The sequence below is a fragment of the Vidua chalybeata genome, chromosome 4, assembly GCF_026979565.1.
Source record: "Vidua chalybeata isolate OUT-0048 chromosome 4, bVidCha1 merged haplotype, whole genome shotgun sequence".
NCBI lineage: Eukaryota > Metazoa > Chordata > Aves > Passeriformes > Viduidae > Vidua > Vidua chalybeata.
The window spans coordinates 14567752-14585413 of record NC_071533.1 but is presented as its reverse complement, the minus strand read 5'-3'; the positions used below and the strand labels follow the sequence as shown (position 1 = coordinate 14585413).

The window sequence follows — 17662 nt, the reverse complement described above, 5'->3', positions numbered from 1 at the left end:
TTTTACCCTGAAAAAGGGTTTGCAGCAATTATCCCAATAGTTTTATGTTCCCTGTATGCCTGGTGTTGGGAGTTTTGGTTAGTTTCTTCAGTGCTGTCTTTTTTTCTCCTTCTACAAAAAGCCAAATAAGCAACAGCCTTTCTCTGAATCTCAAGAGAATTTCCTTCTCCAAAATTTACAGTCCCTTCAGGCATTTATTCTGATGGCTGAAAAGCGCAAGCTATTGAAAACTGCATCTCCAAATGGAGTAAAGTACCTGCTGAACCAAAGCAGGTGAGTGAAGGAAGCTCTCGTCTGAGATGTTGTATACAACAGGCAAAGGCAGGCAAAAGGGGAAGCTTTCATCTGTTCATCCAAACTACTGGGTTTGATTTATGGCTACAGAAATCAGTTAAGGCTTTGTGTTAATAGTTCACAGGTAGTAGCTAAAAGCTGTGTGATAGGACCTTACAGGTTTTCATTTCTTTAAAATCTTTAATTTCTTTTAATTGATACAAAATATGTTCCTGCTTTGTATACCACTGTTTCTTGTGCCTTTGCTGCCTTCACCTAGTGCTACAGTTCTGTTTGTTCCACCCACTTGTTGGATGGATGAGGTAAACTAACGGATATTTTCTATTGGGAACTGCCAGAACCCTTAGGGAGTGATATGGACCTGAATAGTCTCAGCTAGGCTGCTCACAGTCTGCCTATACAGAGCTGTGTGTGTTCAGTGTCCGATGCTGTTCTGCAAACATTGGGAGATAGCTGTGGAAAAATTGCCATGAAAAATTTCCATTTTCTGGGAGCAGTTAACCGTCCCCTAAGTGGCCTTTCAAGGAATTTCATGGGTTTTAAGCTGCTTTTATGCAAAATGAAGATGGAATAACTCAATCCTGCTGTTGCCAATTTGAGAGTAGCTACTTTCTTTGTAAAAATGGGATCAGAAAGCCAAAGGTTGAAAATTTATTATTTTCATTGCAAGCTGAAGGTTTCTGTAAGGTTTCTGTGGTGGAGGGTTTGAAGCAGAGACTGTCAAGTGCTGCAATCCCATGATGGCTGTGAAAGCTCTTTTTTTTTTTTTTTTGTTTGCAGTCAAACTGCAGCTTCAAGCAGAGGAACGAGGAGTGGTGTCCATCAAAGGTGTCAGTGCCAATCGCTTCCTGGCCATGAAGGAGGATGGCAGATTGCTGGCTTTGGTAAGCAGCACTTGCTTGATGTCTTTGTGTTGCTGTGTCCTGCCCTTGCTCTGTGTGGGGTAGCCTTTCTTCCTGAGGACTTCCTCAGCTGCTCGGTGTGGGCTTTATCAGGAGAAATGAGTTCTACACAGGTTCTGTCAGTTACTTGAAACAGGAATTAGGAGGAGTTGAGTATTTCTGCCCTACCTAGGACCTGCAAAATTTAACAGGAATACAGAATGGCTTGTCTGAGAGGGAAAAAAAATCACATGATTAGGAAATTATAAAACCAAATGAAGACTGAAGTGTCTGCCTTTTTACCCTCAGGAGTAATTTTTTTCTCTTTTGCTTACTTGCACATAAAGTGATTTTAAAAGGCCTCTTTGAAGGGGAAAGTAAAGCCAATTTCTTTTAAAAATTACTGTCATGGTACTAATCTGTATAAATTATTTTCTCATTTTTCTCTTTGTAGAGAATCAAGGTTTTTTTGGGCATTTCTACTTCCTAACTAGAAAACTGGCAAAAAAAAATTTGAAAATGTGATGATAAAATTTTAGAAGTTATATAAATGTGGGTAAATTAAGCTGCTCTCTAGTGAGACTAGTTTTATTTTAAACTCTTGTGTGTTTTATTGGTATCAGCTGAATTTTTAACTATGTTTTAAAGCCAGTGTGTGCAGCAGTTTCTGAGTTAATGTCTCTCAGAGCCAGATGATAAATCTTGCTTTAAGAGCTGCAGTTACATTCATTTTGCATATGAGACCTAGACACTGTAAATCCCTCATTCACATTTATATTCTTCAGTGCCTCATGAAGCACCACTGCAGGGCATTCATCCTGCCAGAATTTTGGTTTGCAATAGCCCCTGGTGCTTTGTGTATTCACACTGCCCCATTCAGCCTCTGTGCAAGTCTGCTCCGTGGCTGGGGCTAACAATGTGCATTCCTAACCCTAGCTGAACTGCAGCTAATTAAAGACCCATGCCAGGGGCTGCAGAAATAATTTCTGAATCCCCTTCTCTGCCTCCATGAAATGAGACTGAAGGTAGTTTTACAGGAGCAGAACTTCCCAGGGCGCTTCTCAGTTCTGGCTCCAGGGAGTTTTGTGTGGGCTTGGGAATGCAGTTAAAGAACCTGCTTCAAGTTACTCAGATATTGTGTGACAGCTCAGTTGAAGAAAATGTGAGGAGTTGTCCACTGTGCTATTCTTGAGTTAAGGATAATTGGGAATTTCCTGTGGTGCTGGTGCAGTGGCATTCGGCTTCCCATTCTAATCGCACTCCATACCCTGAGTGACGGGGAATGATCAAAATAGGGTGTTTAGTACCATTTGTGAAATGATAAACATAAACACAGGGTGTGTTTATATTTGGGATTTCTGACCTGCTGCTGCAAGATGAGTTTGGTTGTAGAATATGCTTCCCTTAAAACAGTTTTTGTTTGCTTAGTTCCTGTGAGGAGAAATGCTCATAAAGTATCGTCCAGTCACTCGGAATTACTCTCAGAATATGTAAAGTTGGGTCACTTTGTGCTTCTCACTTGAGCTTGTAAAACTTTTTTTCTTTGGTGATGTTTCTGAAAACGGGTATTACTTGAATCATGTTTGCTACACACAACATTGTTGTTATTCATAGGTGGAAACTCTATTCTTTTAAGACTTTTTTTCTCCAACAAGCCTAACAAATGCTGCTGCAATTTCATGGCTGTTTTCTGTAGCACTGGCAATGTTTTTCCATGAGGATTTCCGTGCTGTGACTTCCAACAGTGTGTGGCTGGCTGTGCCTTTACCATTTTCTGCCTCTAAACACATTCAAGAAACTGTTTCTAACTGTGAGCATCTCTTGTTCAGTTAGAGCAGGGCTGTGTTTCACGAGAGCTTGCAAAGAGTGTACACTGAAAATGTCTGTGGTGAATTGCACATGGTGAAACACTGCTGAAATTTCTTTCAAAACACTGTGGAATTTTAATTTCTAAACACATAATTTAGTCCTCTAATCCATCAGTCACTCAAGTACTACTCTGTCCTTTCTAATGTCTGGGTTTTTTTAATTACTTTTCAGTGTCCAGGATCTATTTGTGTAGTGTCCTTGTTAACATTTTCGGAAATATGTTTGCGAATTCATATTCAGGCCTGCTTTTTGTCTTGTTGGATGTTTTTGTAATTACTTGTTGAGACATGCTGCAGGGTTTGTTCTGAGCTGGGCTTTGCAGGATGATTTACTGCATAGCCCGTGGACCACTGCTCACCCTGGTAACCTGCGTGGGAGTTCAATGGGTCATGTTCTTGTCTGGAAATCTGGATGATGCAGCTTTTAATTGAGCATTTTCATGTTCTTTACTAACAGACTCAGTCATGGGGGAGAAGAAATGGAGGGAAATGGCTGGTTGTGAATACAGATAGTCAAAACCTCCCCTTGGAAAATGCTCTTTTAACTGAAAATATTTGTGCAGAAATGCATCTGTTCTGGCAGATTTTTGATGAAAGAGTGGAAATATTTCCATCTGATATGGCTTATTTTGACTTTCCAGATAAATTATAAGAATGAAATACTTTCACTTTATGGAATGAAATGTGATTATTTAATTTAATGAAGAAATTTCCCAAACTTCCTGTGAAAGGAAGACTTTTGACTGACTTGTATTTTATGATAAATAATTTGTAAATATTTGATAAATATTTAAGGATATGACCTGTTCACTCTGTCATGCTTACGTGGCTTCACTGTGATCAGCCAGGTTTTGCCAGACTTCAAATACTTGACTCAAAGGGAAATTCTTGTCTTTTGATGTTATGGATTCAAAATGTGCTCAAAGAATGTGAGAATAACCTGCATTTAATTTGAGCAGAGTTCAGGTGTTTCATGAGGTGCTGAGAAAGCTTCTACTGCCAGATCTGCAGACTCTGGATGCAGCCTGGACTGAAGTGCATTTGAAAGGAAAAACCACAGATATCCAGAGTTTTTCCAGGTGCTGAGATTGACAGTGCAGTGGCCGGCATCCCACTCTTGCTAGACAGCAGTCCAGCTCCTGAAATGTCACCTCTGGGGGATGTTAAAGAATATGTAGTTCATGAAGCCTGAGCTGTCATTTGTCACCTTAATGATGGGATTTATGTAAAAATGTTTACATTGACAACAGAAGGAAACAGTAGGAAAGCACTGGTATCACACGTGCTTTGGGGAGAAATAGGGACTTTTCTTTTTTCACCCTTTTTTTATGTGGCTCTGTCTGAATTTCCAGCTTGGGCAATTGTACTGAATTGTCTATATTCTGCTTAAAGTTTTTGTTCTTAAAGGCTTCTTTTACACATTTTCTGATCAGAACAAAGGATTACACAGTAATTAAAAGGAAATTAAAAGCTGATTAATCTGTGTTAGAGACAATAAATGAACCACAGGTAAAAACCTCTTCTTCTGTAGGTGTTTTTAACAGTATTTTCACTGTAAGTATCTTTCTTCAGTCATGCAACAGTTAATCTCTATTTCTTAAAACCAAAGGTACTGCTCACATTCTTGCTAAGTTAGTCCCTGAATGTGAAGAATTGATCTGTGGTGCTACACCAGTAATGCTTTCTCTTCTCCCTTTTAGAAATATGCAACAGAAGAATGTTTCTTTTTTGAACGTTTGGAATCCAATAACTATAACACTTACCGGTCACGGAAATACTCAGATTGGTACGTGGCACTGAAAAGAACTGGACAGTATAAACCTGGACCAAAAACTGGACCTGGACAGAAAGCTATCCTTTTCCTTCCCATGTCTGCTAAAAGCTGACTTCCATGGCAGATTCTGAGCACCAATGCCACACAGCACTAAAGATGTCGCCTTTCCTGCTCCTCTCCAAAGTAGCCAAATATAAGCAATTATTTGCTGATACTAAAACTACTTTTGCAGATACCAGATTAAACCATGAATGTTTAATACTGTCTTTATATTGCTCTTTAAACCTATTGTGCCAGTGTGTGTGGAGGTAAAATGACTTGCAGAATATATTTTCAGGATCAGTAACACTTCTGTTTTCTTCTAGGTACCTATGTATTTTATTTACCTTATGCTTGCTTTATGGAGTAGAGAAGAAGAAACCTGATGCACACTCATAGCAATAATTACCTTTAAAAATAATTTATATCTTAGCTTATTAGAGATTAATTATATTCTAATAATTACCTAATAAGAAGGCCACAGATAACTATAATATGCAACGCTGCAGTAATTTTAAGTTATTGCTATAAGGAAATGTGAAATGTATTGCTATCATGTCATGTTTCTGTAGGACTCGGGCAGCTCCCTGTGGTAGAGCTTGTAGAACAGGCCTGTGTAGACAGCTGGGAACTCCCTCATGGTTATGTCAATCCTATCAAACCCTTCCTGGTACCCGAACAGTAAGAGCTTGGCCACGTTGCTGGTGATGGGCGTGGCGTTTTCCGTCCTGGCCAGCTCCTCCAGGTCCATCCACTCGCACCGGAGGCACTCGTGCTGGCAGAAGCTGATGTGGAAGGAGGAGGGCTCCATGCGGCAGATGATGTACATGTCCGACTTCCCGAAGGCTCCGGGGTGTTTGTGTTGCTGCCTGATGCTTAGGATGGACTTGAACTCTGACTTGATGCCAGTCTCTTCAAAAACTTCTCGAACTGCTGTGTCTCCTGGGTGGAAAGAGCAATCCTTGCAATACATCTGAAACTCCTTAAACCTTTTGGAAATGTGGAAAGCCTCTTACTCAGCATGTTCTCTATTCTGCTTCATAAGGTTTTCAGAATGTAGGTCTGTTTTTCCAACACAAGGATAAGCTAATTTTTTGATTCCCAAACAACAGTAATTGCTGTGTGCCTTTCCTCTGTATATCCTACAGAATTACTTTGGTAATGCTGTGCAGGGTGTGGTTTGTAATGGACACTGATGGCTGCTGGTTCCACTGATCTGTTAATCCAAGACAGCACTGCACTGTCTTCGTAGTCCTTTGGATACCCACCCCTTTCCTTGCCCCTGCCCAGTCTCAGGTTCAGACCGTGTGCAACTGCACCTGTACTGATGTCAGATCTCTTGATCAGATCAGTTTCACTGCACTTCACCCCAAGGGGTAACAAAATAGATAAAACTTTTTTCAGAAAGTGAAAGTTGATGCCAGGTCCTTTTCAAGATGTACCGTAAGAGTCAGGTGACATTTCAAATATGCCACAGGACCAGTACAGCACAGAGCCTGTTCTTGCAGGAAACGTGCTGTAAACATGCTGCATTTGTGCTGCATGTGTGCATTCTGTGTGCCTCAGCCAGAGTAAGGTCAATGCTAACATTCCTCACCACAAATGCAGCAGGAACTTTAAGGGTCTACAAGGTCTGTGTGCTGCAATTACAGCCAGAGAACCACTCATCCATCCAGAAATCCTCCAGAGATATTTTTCTCTTCAATAACAAATTGAAGAGCCCCTAAGAAGTTTTTTAATATTCCACTGATTTCCCCAAAGTCTGCAGTCTCATTGTAGTCAAGTCAAATCCTACTTGCCTGGGGTAAGTACTGGTAAGTTAAATACTGGCTTTTCCCATATTAATGTAACCTCCTTGTTGTCTCTGGTTTGAGTGGTCAATGTACAGAACTGCTGTACAATGTTACCTGCTCCTGTTAGTTCATTTCCAGTAAGGAACGCGTGCTGGCTTGCTTCCAAAAGCAAATGCATTTTAAAAGACTCGCAGAGATTCACCATCCTATGGAAGCTTGCATCTTGCCAAGTCAGAGGGGAACAAAACAGATATTTCAGGGGTAGTTTCAGATATTGGAAATAGTAACCCCCTGTGGCAGGTGGTTTTGTTAGTGGGCATGGAGCTGTGTTACACAGAAATGAACTGAGATCATGAGGAATACTGAGGCAGGCTGTAGTTAAGAAAATGGCAGTAATGACAGATTTCATGTAAGCTTTGAGCTTTGCTTTTAGATGAAGCGCCATTTTCTGTTTCCCTTTTATTTAAATGTGAGTGTGTATATATATAAATATCTAATGACAATTAAACTAGAAGAAACACTAAGGCTGGAGTTTCAGATACAAAAGAGTTTCAGATACTCAGATGCAAAAATGTGTGCACTTTGCTTAATCTGCATTATGAAACTATTGGTGTCACTTGCATGGGTCAGTTTGCACTCATTTAAGTAGGCAGCCATGCATGTTGTCACTTCATGTAAGCAAAGGATTTTGAGCAATGTAATTGCAATTTTTAATTGTAATTTACAATTTAGTCCCTTGATTGACTTGTGTTTTTAAGGTTTTATGTAAGAATGAAAAAGGAAAATTAGGCTCTATTATATTTTATGCTTGACTAAATTATATCTTCTTGTAATATAAGATGTGATGCAGAGAATTGTAACTTTTAATATCCTGTAGTTTAGAAGTGGCAGGAGGGAAGCTGTAAGACACTTTTCTCCTGGGTGGTTTTCAGTCCAGGCTCCAGCCATAATTTGCCTGTTAAGTGAGGGATGGCTGCTGTTGTACTCAGTAGCAGTATCACTCTGGGGAATCCCACTGGAATGCCAGTGCTGGTCATTTGTTGTTCCCTTGAGTACAAAAATCCTGCTGCTGCTGGCACTAGAAGTGAGAAAGAGCCTGGCTAGACAACAGCCATGGCATTTGTGATTCTTTTGAAAACATGGATCCATTTCACTATGTTACATTGCATTGTCCAGCAAATATTTTGGATTTCCATCACCAGGTTTGACAGAAAGACTTAAAACATGACTCATTAATTAAGAAAAATAAACTCAGCCATATCCTGACAACCAACAACTTTCTCCATGTATTGAAACAATAACTGGAATACAACCCTACCACACATTGTTTTAGGGAGACTGCTAAAACAGTAGGTATTTCTAAGGTATGGAACAGTCAGGAAACGTGGGCTCAACACCGAGCTTAAGAAGTAACCAGCCTATGGATCATGTTTTTAAGAGTTGAGATACAAGGAGGAAAAAACCTAGATTTTGTCTCTCTTCATAAACAGCCTTGTTCATTCACCTGTGAAGATAAACTGCAGCAGTGTTCATCAGCTGTGCTGTGTTGGAGAGAAATGAGAAGTTTCCTCAAACCAGCATTGTTTCGTACCACAGGAGTGCTTCATGTCTCTGTTGGGAGTAGGTGCCCACAAGACTGAGGCCCTGCACTTCACCCTGGCCCTGTGCCAAGGAGCTCTTGGTCCAAACTAATTAAGTGAAAGGGGTGGAAGGAAGCAAGTGCATTTATTGGAATGGAAATTTTTGCTCAGTCCATCCTGAGGTCACTGCCCTGGATTCCAGTGTGAACTGAGAGCTCCCTGTTTCAGTTTTATTTGGACTATATATGGATTACCTTAATCCCCTGCACTTCTGGCTCATACTGCAGAATATCTGACCAGCCTACAAAAACTTAGCTGGCCTCAAGCACTCACTTAAAGTGTGGGAAAGAGTAAATGTTACTCTTTGTCCTGAAAATGCTGCCCTGTTACCATTAGGGTCCCAGAATTGTATCACTCAATCTATTCACTATTAACTCACGGAAACAATCCATCACAGGAGCAATGTGGCTCATGCTATATTTCAGTGGTGTTCATGTCTTTATAGTTCTGTTGATGGCTGATCTGTTCTCATAGAACTTACCAATGTCTTCTCCTGGATTAGACAAACCTCCTGGAAATTTCCATGTGTTTATAGTCTGCATTGGAGGAAAAATCCATTAATAAAGTATTTGGTCTGTGTTGCACTCTTTGATATGAAGGAGACAATTAACACATAACTTTTTTTTTTTTGTGGAAGTTGCAGTACTGTTATTTTACAAATATCAGTAAGTAGGAACTTGTTTGTTCCTGCTGACAGGATGATTAGAGACAGCTACAGTCTGTAAGAACTATTGGAACAAAACACCTAATGATTGAAAATACAAACTGTCTAACAGTCATTAGACAATGTTGCTGCTAGATAGAGTAGTTGAATATTTTAAAAAAGCTGCTATAGACTATATAATCTCATATTTAGTCACTAATGTATTCTACTTCCATTGTTTTGACTTTTTAAAAATGTATATATATTTAATCTTACAAATAGGTATTATGATTGTACTGTTCTATACTGCACTGGCTTTAAGATGTCTCTGTGTGTCTGTAATGATCATTTAGTGTAACTTGTCATTTTCATGGAATATAAGAAATGAGGGCTTGTGTGTGATTTATGTATAGAAACATTTATTGACTTGCAATAAAGTTCAATATTAAAACATGAAGTGCAGGCTTGGTTTTGTCACTCACAGTGCTAAAGCAGTCCCAGTCTCTGTACCTCTGGCAAGAGCACAAAGATTTGTAGGCTTTACCTTTACTTCTGTGTACTTTCTATTTCTTTCCTTATTAAAACTTTATGTAGGAAGAAGTTACCCTTCTCCCAGAAATAAAAGTAGTAAAAAGGCACACTGGCCTAAAAAAATTTTTTTTGTCTATACAGCATAGCAGGGAAGCTGTGTGCTTTCCAGTGATCTGAAACCCTAATGACTACATTGGAAAATTACTCTTTTTCCTGGGCATTCTTAAAGGGCTTGGATAGGAATTTAAAGTAATAGATTAAAAATAGTGCAGATGGAAAAGACATATATTTGTCTATTGGCTTTCAGATTTACTTTTAGTTCCTGGAAATCTTTGTGTGCTGTGGAATTGTCCTGTCACAATTAAACCCAAACAGCTCTTAAAATTCCAACAGCTGTTAAATTTTTTTTTTTACTCTGATATCTGTTCAAGATATTTACTAAAAGGTAAGCATGCACATTTATATTTTTGTGTATAAAAGGGTAAATAAATGTCATGTTTCTAATGTTTACAGTGTGCTGTTCTGTCCCTGGAGACTCTCTGGAGCTGGAACCACTTTTGGAGTCTACAGCATGAGAGGTAGTTTTATGCTTTATGAATGAAAGCCTGAAGGTCCTCCTAAAGACAAGTTCTCGACATTTTAATTTATTGTAAATAAAAATATAAAATACAAAAATGAAAAATAAACATCTTCAGTTACATGAAACAAGTTCAGAGGAAGAGAAATACCCTTGTCTTTTGTGTTAGAAACTCAACATGTGGTATGATTGAACCTGCCTATGAAAGCACTCTTTCACTGAAGTTCATTAACTGTGTTGTAGGTCCTAATGTACTGATGTTTTAGGTCTTGAAGAGAAAAGTCTTTGTAGCTATTTCAGGAAAGACAGGAGAATGCAGTCAATGAGATTCCAGCATTTTTAACTGTATAAAATGAAAACTCTGCATCCAAATGTATTTCAGTCCACCTAGCTAAGATTTGATTGTTTCATATTAAAATGGCATTCATCTCACTCTCTTAGACAGTTAATTAATGCATTTTTAACATGAAACACTTTAACTTGCAAATGAAACATAATGGAGGCTAAATGTCTCTTGAATGGAGTGGCACAGGCAGCTACCAGTGAGCCTGAGAGCTTTCTGCAGCAGCTGAGTTAAAACCTGGGTTAGTCTGATAGAGGCTGGCAGACATTTCAGTGATGGATGCTTGGTGACCTCAAGCCACGAGCCACCCTCACCACAGTACTGCTCTAGTCTTGCATCCTCTGTAGTGAGGGCAGGCACTTCCCTGTGTGAGGAATTAAAGATCTGCTGGACCAAGGTGGTCTCCAGGTTATGGCCAACCATGCTACTGCTTGTTTAAGGCCATAGATATGCCTGGAATTTTGGAAACCAAACCAAATCAGAATCCTTCTCTCAAAATCTGTTTTGAGCCATGGGGATTTTCCAGAGGTCTGCATGGATCCAAACACAAGATCAGGGACTCCTGGGTCAGTTACAGGAGAAAACGCAAAACTCAAACTAGGAAGGATACTTAGTTCTGCCGAATCAATCTACAGTTATAATTTATAACAAAGCTGTTGATTTTTAGAGTGGTTTTTTTCTCATGGAATTCAGCAATCTGTGGCTAGATGTGTTTAAGAGAGTTGTAAAAGGAAGTAACTTTTAACTATCACAATTTTAGACTGAAATAAAAATAAAATATATTTTGTTTTATATTACAGAATAGGTTTATCTAAATGAACTTCTCTATTTTATAATCCTGTAACAAACATACCTTATTTCTGTCTTGTACAACCAACACCTTTCCAGTGCTTTCATCTAGAACAGCACCTGGTATAGAAAGAATATTGAAAAAGAAGTGTTGGACAACATCGTGCAATTCTAACAACCAAAGTTTAACATGTTTTGATAAAGTGTAATGATCCCCTAATGTACAGTTAGCAAGGTTTGTATGGATGAATCACAAAGTGGTTTGTCAGTGGTAAATGGATGCACAATAAAATATCAGAAAAAGGATAAGTATATTGTCTAAAAATTCAAAGTTGTCAGTACCAAGATAAATAACTGCAGCTTTTAAGTTCCAGATTAGACAAGAAATGAAAAGGAAAACTTGCTTGTGTTAATATTGGCACTAAAGAATGCAAGATCAAGAGGTTACCAAAACAATCTGGCAAAGCTACTTGCTTCAGCAGAGATGGGCCTGTAATCTTCCTCAAATAACAGAGAATTTTCCAGTGACTCTGGCTGAGAAGCCACCCTTAAGGGGGATGAATTTTTCTTCAGTGAAATTCATGACAAAGCCCCCACCTGCTGTAGTGAAGATTTGAGTGTTTTTGGGTTAGTAGCACACCAGGTTCAGTACTCTGGGCTGACTCTACAGATAATATTCAGCTGTGTGACTATCTCTGAACTTGCACTACCCAGCTAACAACTCATGACAAGAACTGTAACATAATCTGAGTCAACTTCTTAATCAAAAAGTGTTGCTTCCAAGTGGAAAAGTGACACTTTCACTTGATGAAAAAACCTGTCTGACTGAGAAGTGCAGCTTTTCCTTATGTCTTCATGCTCAGCCCATGACTCTCCCATAGATTACAAGTTTTCCTACTTTCTGGAACCTAAGTGCTTTCATGTTTAATTATGTCCTGCTCACTGGTCATACTTTAAAAATGTCCTTCCCTTACAACAGGTCTTTTTCTCAGATTTTAAAGAGCACTGTGGTGAGCAGGATGAGTGTTGTGGTGCAATTTACCAGGATCTTTTCCACATCAATCATGCATGGCTTTCAAATTAGAGGTTAACGGTAACAAAATGCTCACGTCATTTTGCAGCAGGAGGAAGAGGATACAGGCATATCTGTGATGACATGTGATTTAAAATGCTATGGGGAAGTATATCCACAGGAAAGAATTATTAAGGAGTGAGTGTCCAGCTAAAAACATCCTGTTTTTTAATAATACATGGTAGAGTTAAGTGTAGGAGGATATTTCAAAGATGAAGTACCAGTCTTCCATCAAGATATGTCAAAGAATGTGCTTTAAGAGGGTAGTCACATATCTGCCTCCCCATGGCTTGTGACTTTATGATTTCATTCCTCTGGTAAATACTTAGCAGTGTCCAAGTTCAACTACTGTAATGGTTAAAAGAGGCAACAAATGGAAAGCGGGAGGAACTTTGTGATTAGGGGATTTGTATTCTAGAAAAGCCATTCAGCCAAAGGGTTTGCTAAGACCAAGGAGGGCTGGTGAAGGCAGGAAAGTGCTGTTTGAATCAAACAGAAAGTGTGTTTGCTCTCCTCTGTTCCCCTGAAATTGAAGCCTGTGAATGTAATTTTTGGCAGTGAAATTCCCAGTGAGATGATCAGAATCTCTGCTGATAGTGATATTTATCTGCTGATATTTAGGGGATACCTAAATCCAGAGCAAGAAGGAAGAAAACACACTAACAGGATTTGCTGCCTGGTCTCATGTTCCCTTGCTGGGCCACACCCGGTTGGCATCAGTGAGATTAGTTTGACTGCCCTGAATTGTGGTTTTTAAAACTCTCCCTCCTGCTACAAATGTGGTACCTGGAGCTTTAAATCATCCAGTGCCAGGATAATTTTCTGGAATGGTTTATACTTGAAACCAAACCAAGTAATCATTATTACAATACTACTTGGTTTTGAATGTTCTCTTCTGGGGAACAGGCAAGAAATGCATTTAAAAAATAAAAAGAATCCCTTAGATAACTCCAGATAATGAGTAATGGAGGAGAAAAATATCATTATCCTACCTGTTTTATTTACGGCTGATGTAAAAATGCATGTAAAGATGTTCAGTGTTGAGAAGCACCTGTCAACCATAGAATGAGTGCAGACACCACTGCTTGCATGGTAAGCATCAGCAGACAGGAGCAGGTATTTCTAAAACCATCTGGGAACTACTTTTAAGTCACTTTTCATAAGTACCATATCAAACCTCTCCACCTCCATCTTCCTCTTCAGTTTCACAGTAATGCAGCTGCTCATTTTAGATTTCCTTAAGTACCAGGACTGGCCAAGGCTGATGATCCTATGTGTGTGTAGGCTCTCCTTCCTGGAGTCCTTCAACTCCAAGGACTTTGTTTTAACAAGTGAATTAAGGTGGTAGCAATGCAAATAACAGCTGTGTTGTAGACCATGTGAGAAGGAAGAAAATGCCTTTCACTTTTCTTTCTCTCCTTTTACTTTACTTCCTCAGCTTGTCCTCTCATTCCGTTGTTGTATACTTAACAAACGTCATATTTACCAACATGTCACTTTCTGGATTATGTCGCATATTCACAAACATGTAACTTTCTGGATGGCAGGCCACATCCTCCTCGGAGGTGGAGCATTTTGGAAATGCTTTTTAAAAACACATTATTCACTTCATACACCAGAGACTCCTCTGTATCTTTACACATGTGGAAAATCCTGCCGCCTACAAACGGATGTAGTAACTTAGCTGGAAGACACATCACACATTCCACTATTTCTGAACAATAATGGCCAAGCCCAATGAGTAACATTTGCTACTCTGTGCTTGGCCACTCTCATCCAGTCTGGTAAAACATGACCTGACCCCTCTTATTCACACCTTTGTCATCACTTGGCTGCATGGTCCTGAGGCACAAGCCCTGGCTGTGCTGCGTTTGCTGCGTGGGAAATTCCAGATAGGAGGAAAACTAAAAAGTAGCTGCTGGTCTACTTGGCAATGAGACTCGCTACCTGTTCCCCGTTCCTGTGCTGGCTTCCTGCTGGCCAGCCAACCCCTCTCCATATCTCTGCTTTCCATTTCAGGATGCTCACAAGACTAACTCTTGCATTTCACTGACTGGCCACAGCTTTGAGATGGAGACTCTCACCAGAAAATTGCTTTTATTTACTGCAGACACGTTCTAAAATACTTTTTGGTTACGGAATAAAGAAAGCCTTGTGTTTGACCCCCTCCCCAATATCCATATTTAAATACTTTAATATTTCAAGAAAATGAATTAAAAATAGAATGGATCCTTTCCACTACCCAGGGTCTCTCTCCTAAAGTAGAAAGACAGTGGAATAAACCTACCAGGTGGTATCCATGCTGCTTAGCGGGGTATGTTCCAGATCCACTGACAGTGAGTAGAACAAAGGACAAAAAAACCCACATAGCAGTCATTATTTCACACTTGTTTACTTGCCTAGAATGCTTTCCTGAAGTATTTACGTCCTTTAAAGGAAATGCCAATAATGACTGAAAGCGTGTATGTTTCAAAAATGGTAGCAAAGAACACATACATTATATGTTGTGAAATTTTAAAATCCATACAAGAAATTATGAAATCTGTATACCTGCATTTACCAAAATTTTCTTTAACGTTCTTTCCTACTTGCAGAGTGCAAAGTGTTTTGAAGCACAGCAGCAAATTATGCTCTGAAAATGTATTTTTCAATATTTGCAAGTCTTTCAGAGTTATGTTTTTTCTTATAGCTCTTTCTGGTGCCCACCAGGGTCACAACTCATATGATTTCCTTTCAAGCAGCACTTTCAGCTGTGCAAGTTCTACTTCAGAAAACCTCTCTTTCACTTGGGTTTCCCCACAAGGAGTAACCTGGTGCTTTTGCGAGAAGAATGCACTGTCCCGCTCCAGTTTAATGGCACATATTTTAATGGTGAGGTTTCCGTACCTCAGGAAAACATGCTCCAACATGTCCATTGACAAACTCCAAGGCCGTCTTCAGCATCCACTCTGCCCTCTGCTGGCCTGGGAACCGAAGATTCCCCCTACTGATGGCAGCAGCAGTTCTGTAATTCAAGGGTTTTTTCCTCCCCAAGCTTCCTTTCACCTGACCTGCTGCTACACAGAACAAACCATCTTTTGTGAGTTCTTCCAAACTAGATTTTTCAAATTGCTGTTTATGGGCTTTAACACCACTTGGTGGAGAAATAACACCCCACAGAGTCCCTGCAAGCCAAAGACAAACAGATCTGCAACTGGAGAGATTTGCTCTCCCCCGTCTCGTAATATCTGTGTGTTAATGTAACCCTTAACCAATACATGGGGGGTCCAAACCAATCTCCAATTACAGATAACTGAGTGATGGGATAGGTAATAGCTTATCTATGGAACTCTGCTGAGTGAGAGAACAAAACCACTGGAATTTGGTGAAGCTGACTTCAGGATGATGGTATTTTTGGCTCATCATCAGTCCCTTGTGCTGTGCTATATGAAAAAAATAAAAAAGAAAAAAGGGGAAACCATCTTGTCTAGCTCCTTGGAAATTTTCTAAGTTATGGAAAAACTTTCTAGCTGTGGTTGTGGGAGGTCTAGATGGATAAGAGTATTGTGTGTGTTTGTGTTTTTTTTGTAAAATATATGTTTAAAATAAAGGTTTCTAGCCACAGCTTAGATCAGCTTTCAGACTACTGCAATTCAGGCTAATAGTTGCTTTAGCTTCTGAACAATCCCTGTTGGGTCGTTTTCCCCACTTACATACATTAGCTTGAACATAGTGTAGACAGATATACATATTAAGCACACAGAGCAGAGAAGTGCTTTTTTTCTCTACACTGGTGGTTGCTTTTTCATTCCAAAATGCAGTAGCCAACTGGTTTCTATGTGCTGGTTGTACACAGGAACAATTCCTGATGAACAGGCTCCTAAAGGGCTCCTTCAAGACTTTCTGTGGGTGCAACCACTCCTGTAACTCACCTGCAACCCCCAGCTGGTGTGTGGCGAACCCTGGCAGCCTGCTGGGCCCCTCTCCCAGCCACAGCGCCAGGGTGGACGAGCCCTCCTCAGCATGGTGGAAAGTAAAACCTTGGGAAGCAGCCACTGCCACAAGGCTGCTCTGGAGGATGGGGACACGGAGCCAGACAGCAACATGGCCTTCATTCTGCCACTGAGATACAGACTCTGCAAGAGAGGGAAGGGAGGAGGGTCAGGGACCCCTTTTGCCCTTGATCTGTGCTGCTTTAAACTTTACATGCCATAGCAGTTGGTAATGTGCAAAAATCTGTATTCTCACATCATTTACGACAGGGTAAAACCATTGTTGGTGTGAAAAACTCACCAGCAATCTCAGAGGCTGCCAGGTTGACATTTTATGTGGTACAACTGGGTGTTCACGTGCAAAATTACGGCTTTTACATTTAGGATCTGCCATGAGAAACAGGGGAACTGCTCTTCTGGAGTGCTGTATCCAGTTCTGGGCTCCTCAGTACAAGGAAGATAAGGAACTACTGGAGTGGGTCCAGTGGAGGCCACAAAAAGGATGAGGGGTCTGGACCATCTCTCTGTGAGGAGAGACTGTGGGAGCTGGACCTGTTCAGTCTGGAGAACATGAGTCTCAGATGGGACCACATAAATCCATCCGAATACCTCAAAGGTGGGTGCCAAGAGAATGATACCAGACTCTTTTCAGTGGTGCCCAGTGACGGGACAAGGAGCAGTGGCCATAAACTGAAACACCTGAAGTTTCATTTCAACACGAAGAACAACTTCACACTGGGACTGGCAGAGCACTGTAACAGGCTGCCCAGTGGGGGCGCGCAGTCTCCTTCTCTGGAGACATTCCAAACCCACCTGCTGTGGTTTGTCACACCTGCTCGGGCGATCGGACTGGATGATCTCCAAGGGTCCCTTCCAATCCTAATTATTTTACAGTTCTGTGAACGACCTCTGCTCCCTCCTGCCAGCGCCCTTCACCTCCCGGCCGCGGCTCAGGGCCTGTGAGGGGAAGGCGCCGGCTGAGGGTGCCCCCTGGCGGGCCCCCGCCGCCCCTCACACACCGCCCCCCGCCCACCCCGGGACTCGGGAACCCCGCCCGGCACTTGCCCCGCAGCCACCGCCCGAACGCGGCCCGCTCCAGCCGCAGGGAGCCGCGCAGCTCGCCCAGGTCCACGCTCACACCCCCGAACTTGTCCGTCCTCGCCCGCAGCCCCGCTAGGGCCGCCCAGCCCCACGCCCTCCGCAGCCCCCGCCATGGGCCCGCCATGGCGCTGAGCGGGGCGGGGCGGGGAGCGGCCGCCCCCGGGGCGGTGCCGGCCTCTGCTCCGGAACCGCTCTGCGCCAGGCACGGGCAGCATGTCCGCCTCCTCTTCCAGAAGGAAGAGCAAGGGGCGCCCGGCCGCGGGCGGCGGCTCCCCGCGGGATGCTCCCATGGGAGCTGCCGCGGGCGGACCGCTGGTGCTGCGTGTCGCCGACGCCGTGGAGGCAG

At 41.5% G+C, this 17662-nt stretch overlaps 3 protein-coding genes across 5 annotated transcripts in view; 2 read left to right on the top strand and 1 right to left on the bottom strand.

Annotated features, from left to right (window-relative positions):
- Positions 1 to 5076, top strand: part of FGF2 (fibroblast growth factor 2) — a 19683-nt gene extending 14607 nt beyond the window's left edge. The window contains exons 2-3 of the mRNA XM_053939865.1: positions 1075 to 1178; positions 4744 to 5076. Coding sequence (XP_053795840.1) covers positions 1075 to 1178; positions 4744 to 4929 — 290 coding nt within the window. The 3' untranslated portion in view covers positions 4930 to 5076. The remainder of the gene's footprint in view (positions 1 to 1074; positions 1179 to 4743) is intronic.
- On the bottom strand, positions 5058 to 17440 carry NUDT6 (nudix hydrolase 6). Its single transcript, XM_053939867.1, has 5 exons — positions 17281 to 17440; positions 16156 to 16359; positions 11237 to 11292; positions 8771 to 8825; positions 5058 to 5798 (listed from the first exon to the last, which is right to left on the bottom strand). The coding sequence occupies exons 1-5, from the start codon at positions 17438 to 17440 to the stop codon at positions 5410 to 5412; spliced, it is 864 nt and encodes a 287-aa protein (XP_053795842.1). The 3' UTR covers positions 5058 to 5409.
- The window catches only part of SPATA5 (spermatogenesis associated 5), a 161547-nt gene continuing 161323 nt past the window's right edge, over positions 17439 to 17662 (top strand). For all 3 annotated transcript variants that reach the window (XM_053939863.1, XM_053939862.1, XM_053939864.1), the window contains exon 1: positions 17439 to 17662. In XM_053939863.1, coding sequence (XP_053795838.1) covers positions 17439 to 17662 — 224 coding nt within the window.

Bases quoted from the DNA above. Each gene is read 5' to 3' on its own strand.
- NUDT6 (XM_053939867.1), bottom strand. From the start codon at position 17,440: ATGGCGGGCCCATGGCGGGGGCTGCGGAGGGCGTGGGGCTGGGCGGCC. The intron at 8,826-11,236 runs GTATGTTTGTTA...CCTCCAATGCAG, and splicing joins TTGTACAAGACAGAAATAAG to ACTATAAACACATGGAAATT. The intron at 5,799-8,770 runs GTAAGTTCTATG...CTTTCCACCCAG, and splicing joins TAATCCAGGAGAAGACATTG to GAGACACAGCAGTTCGAGAA.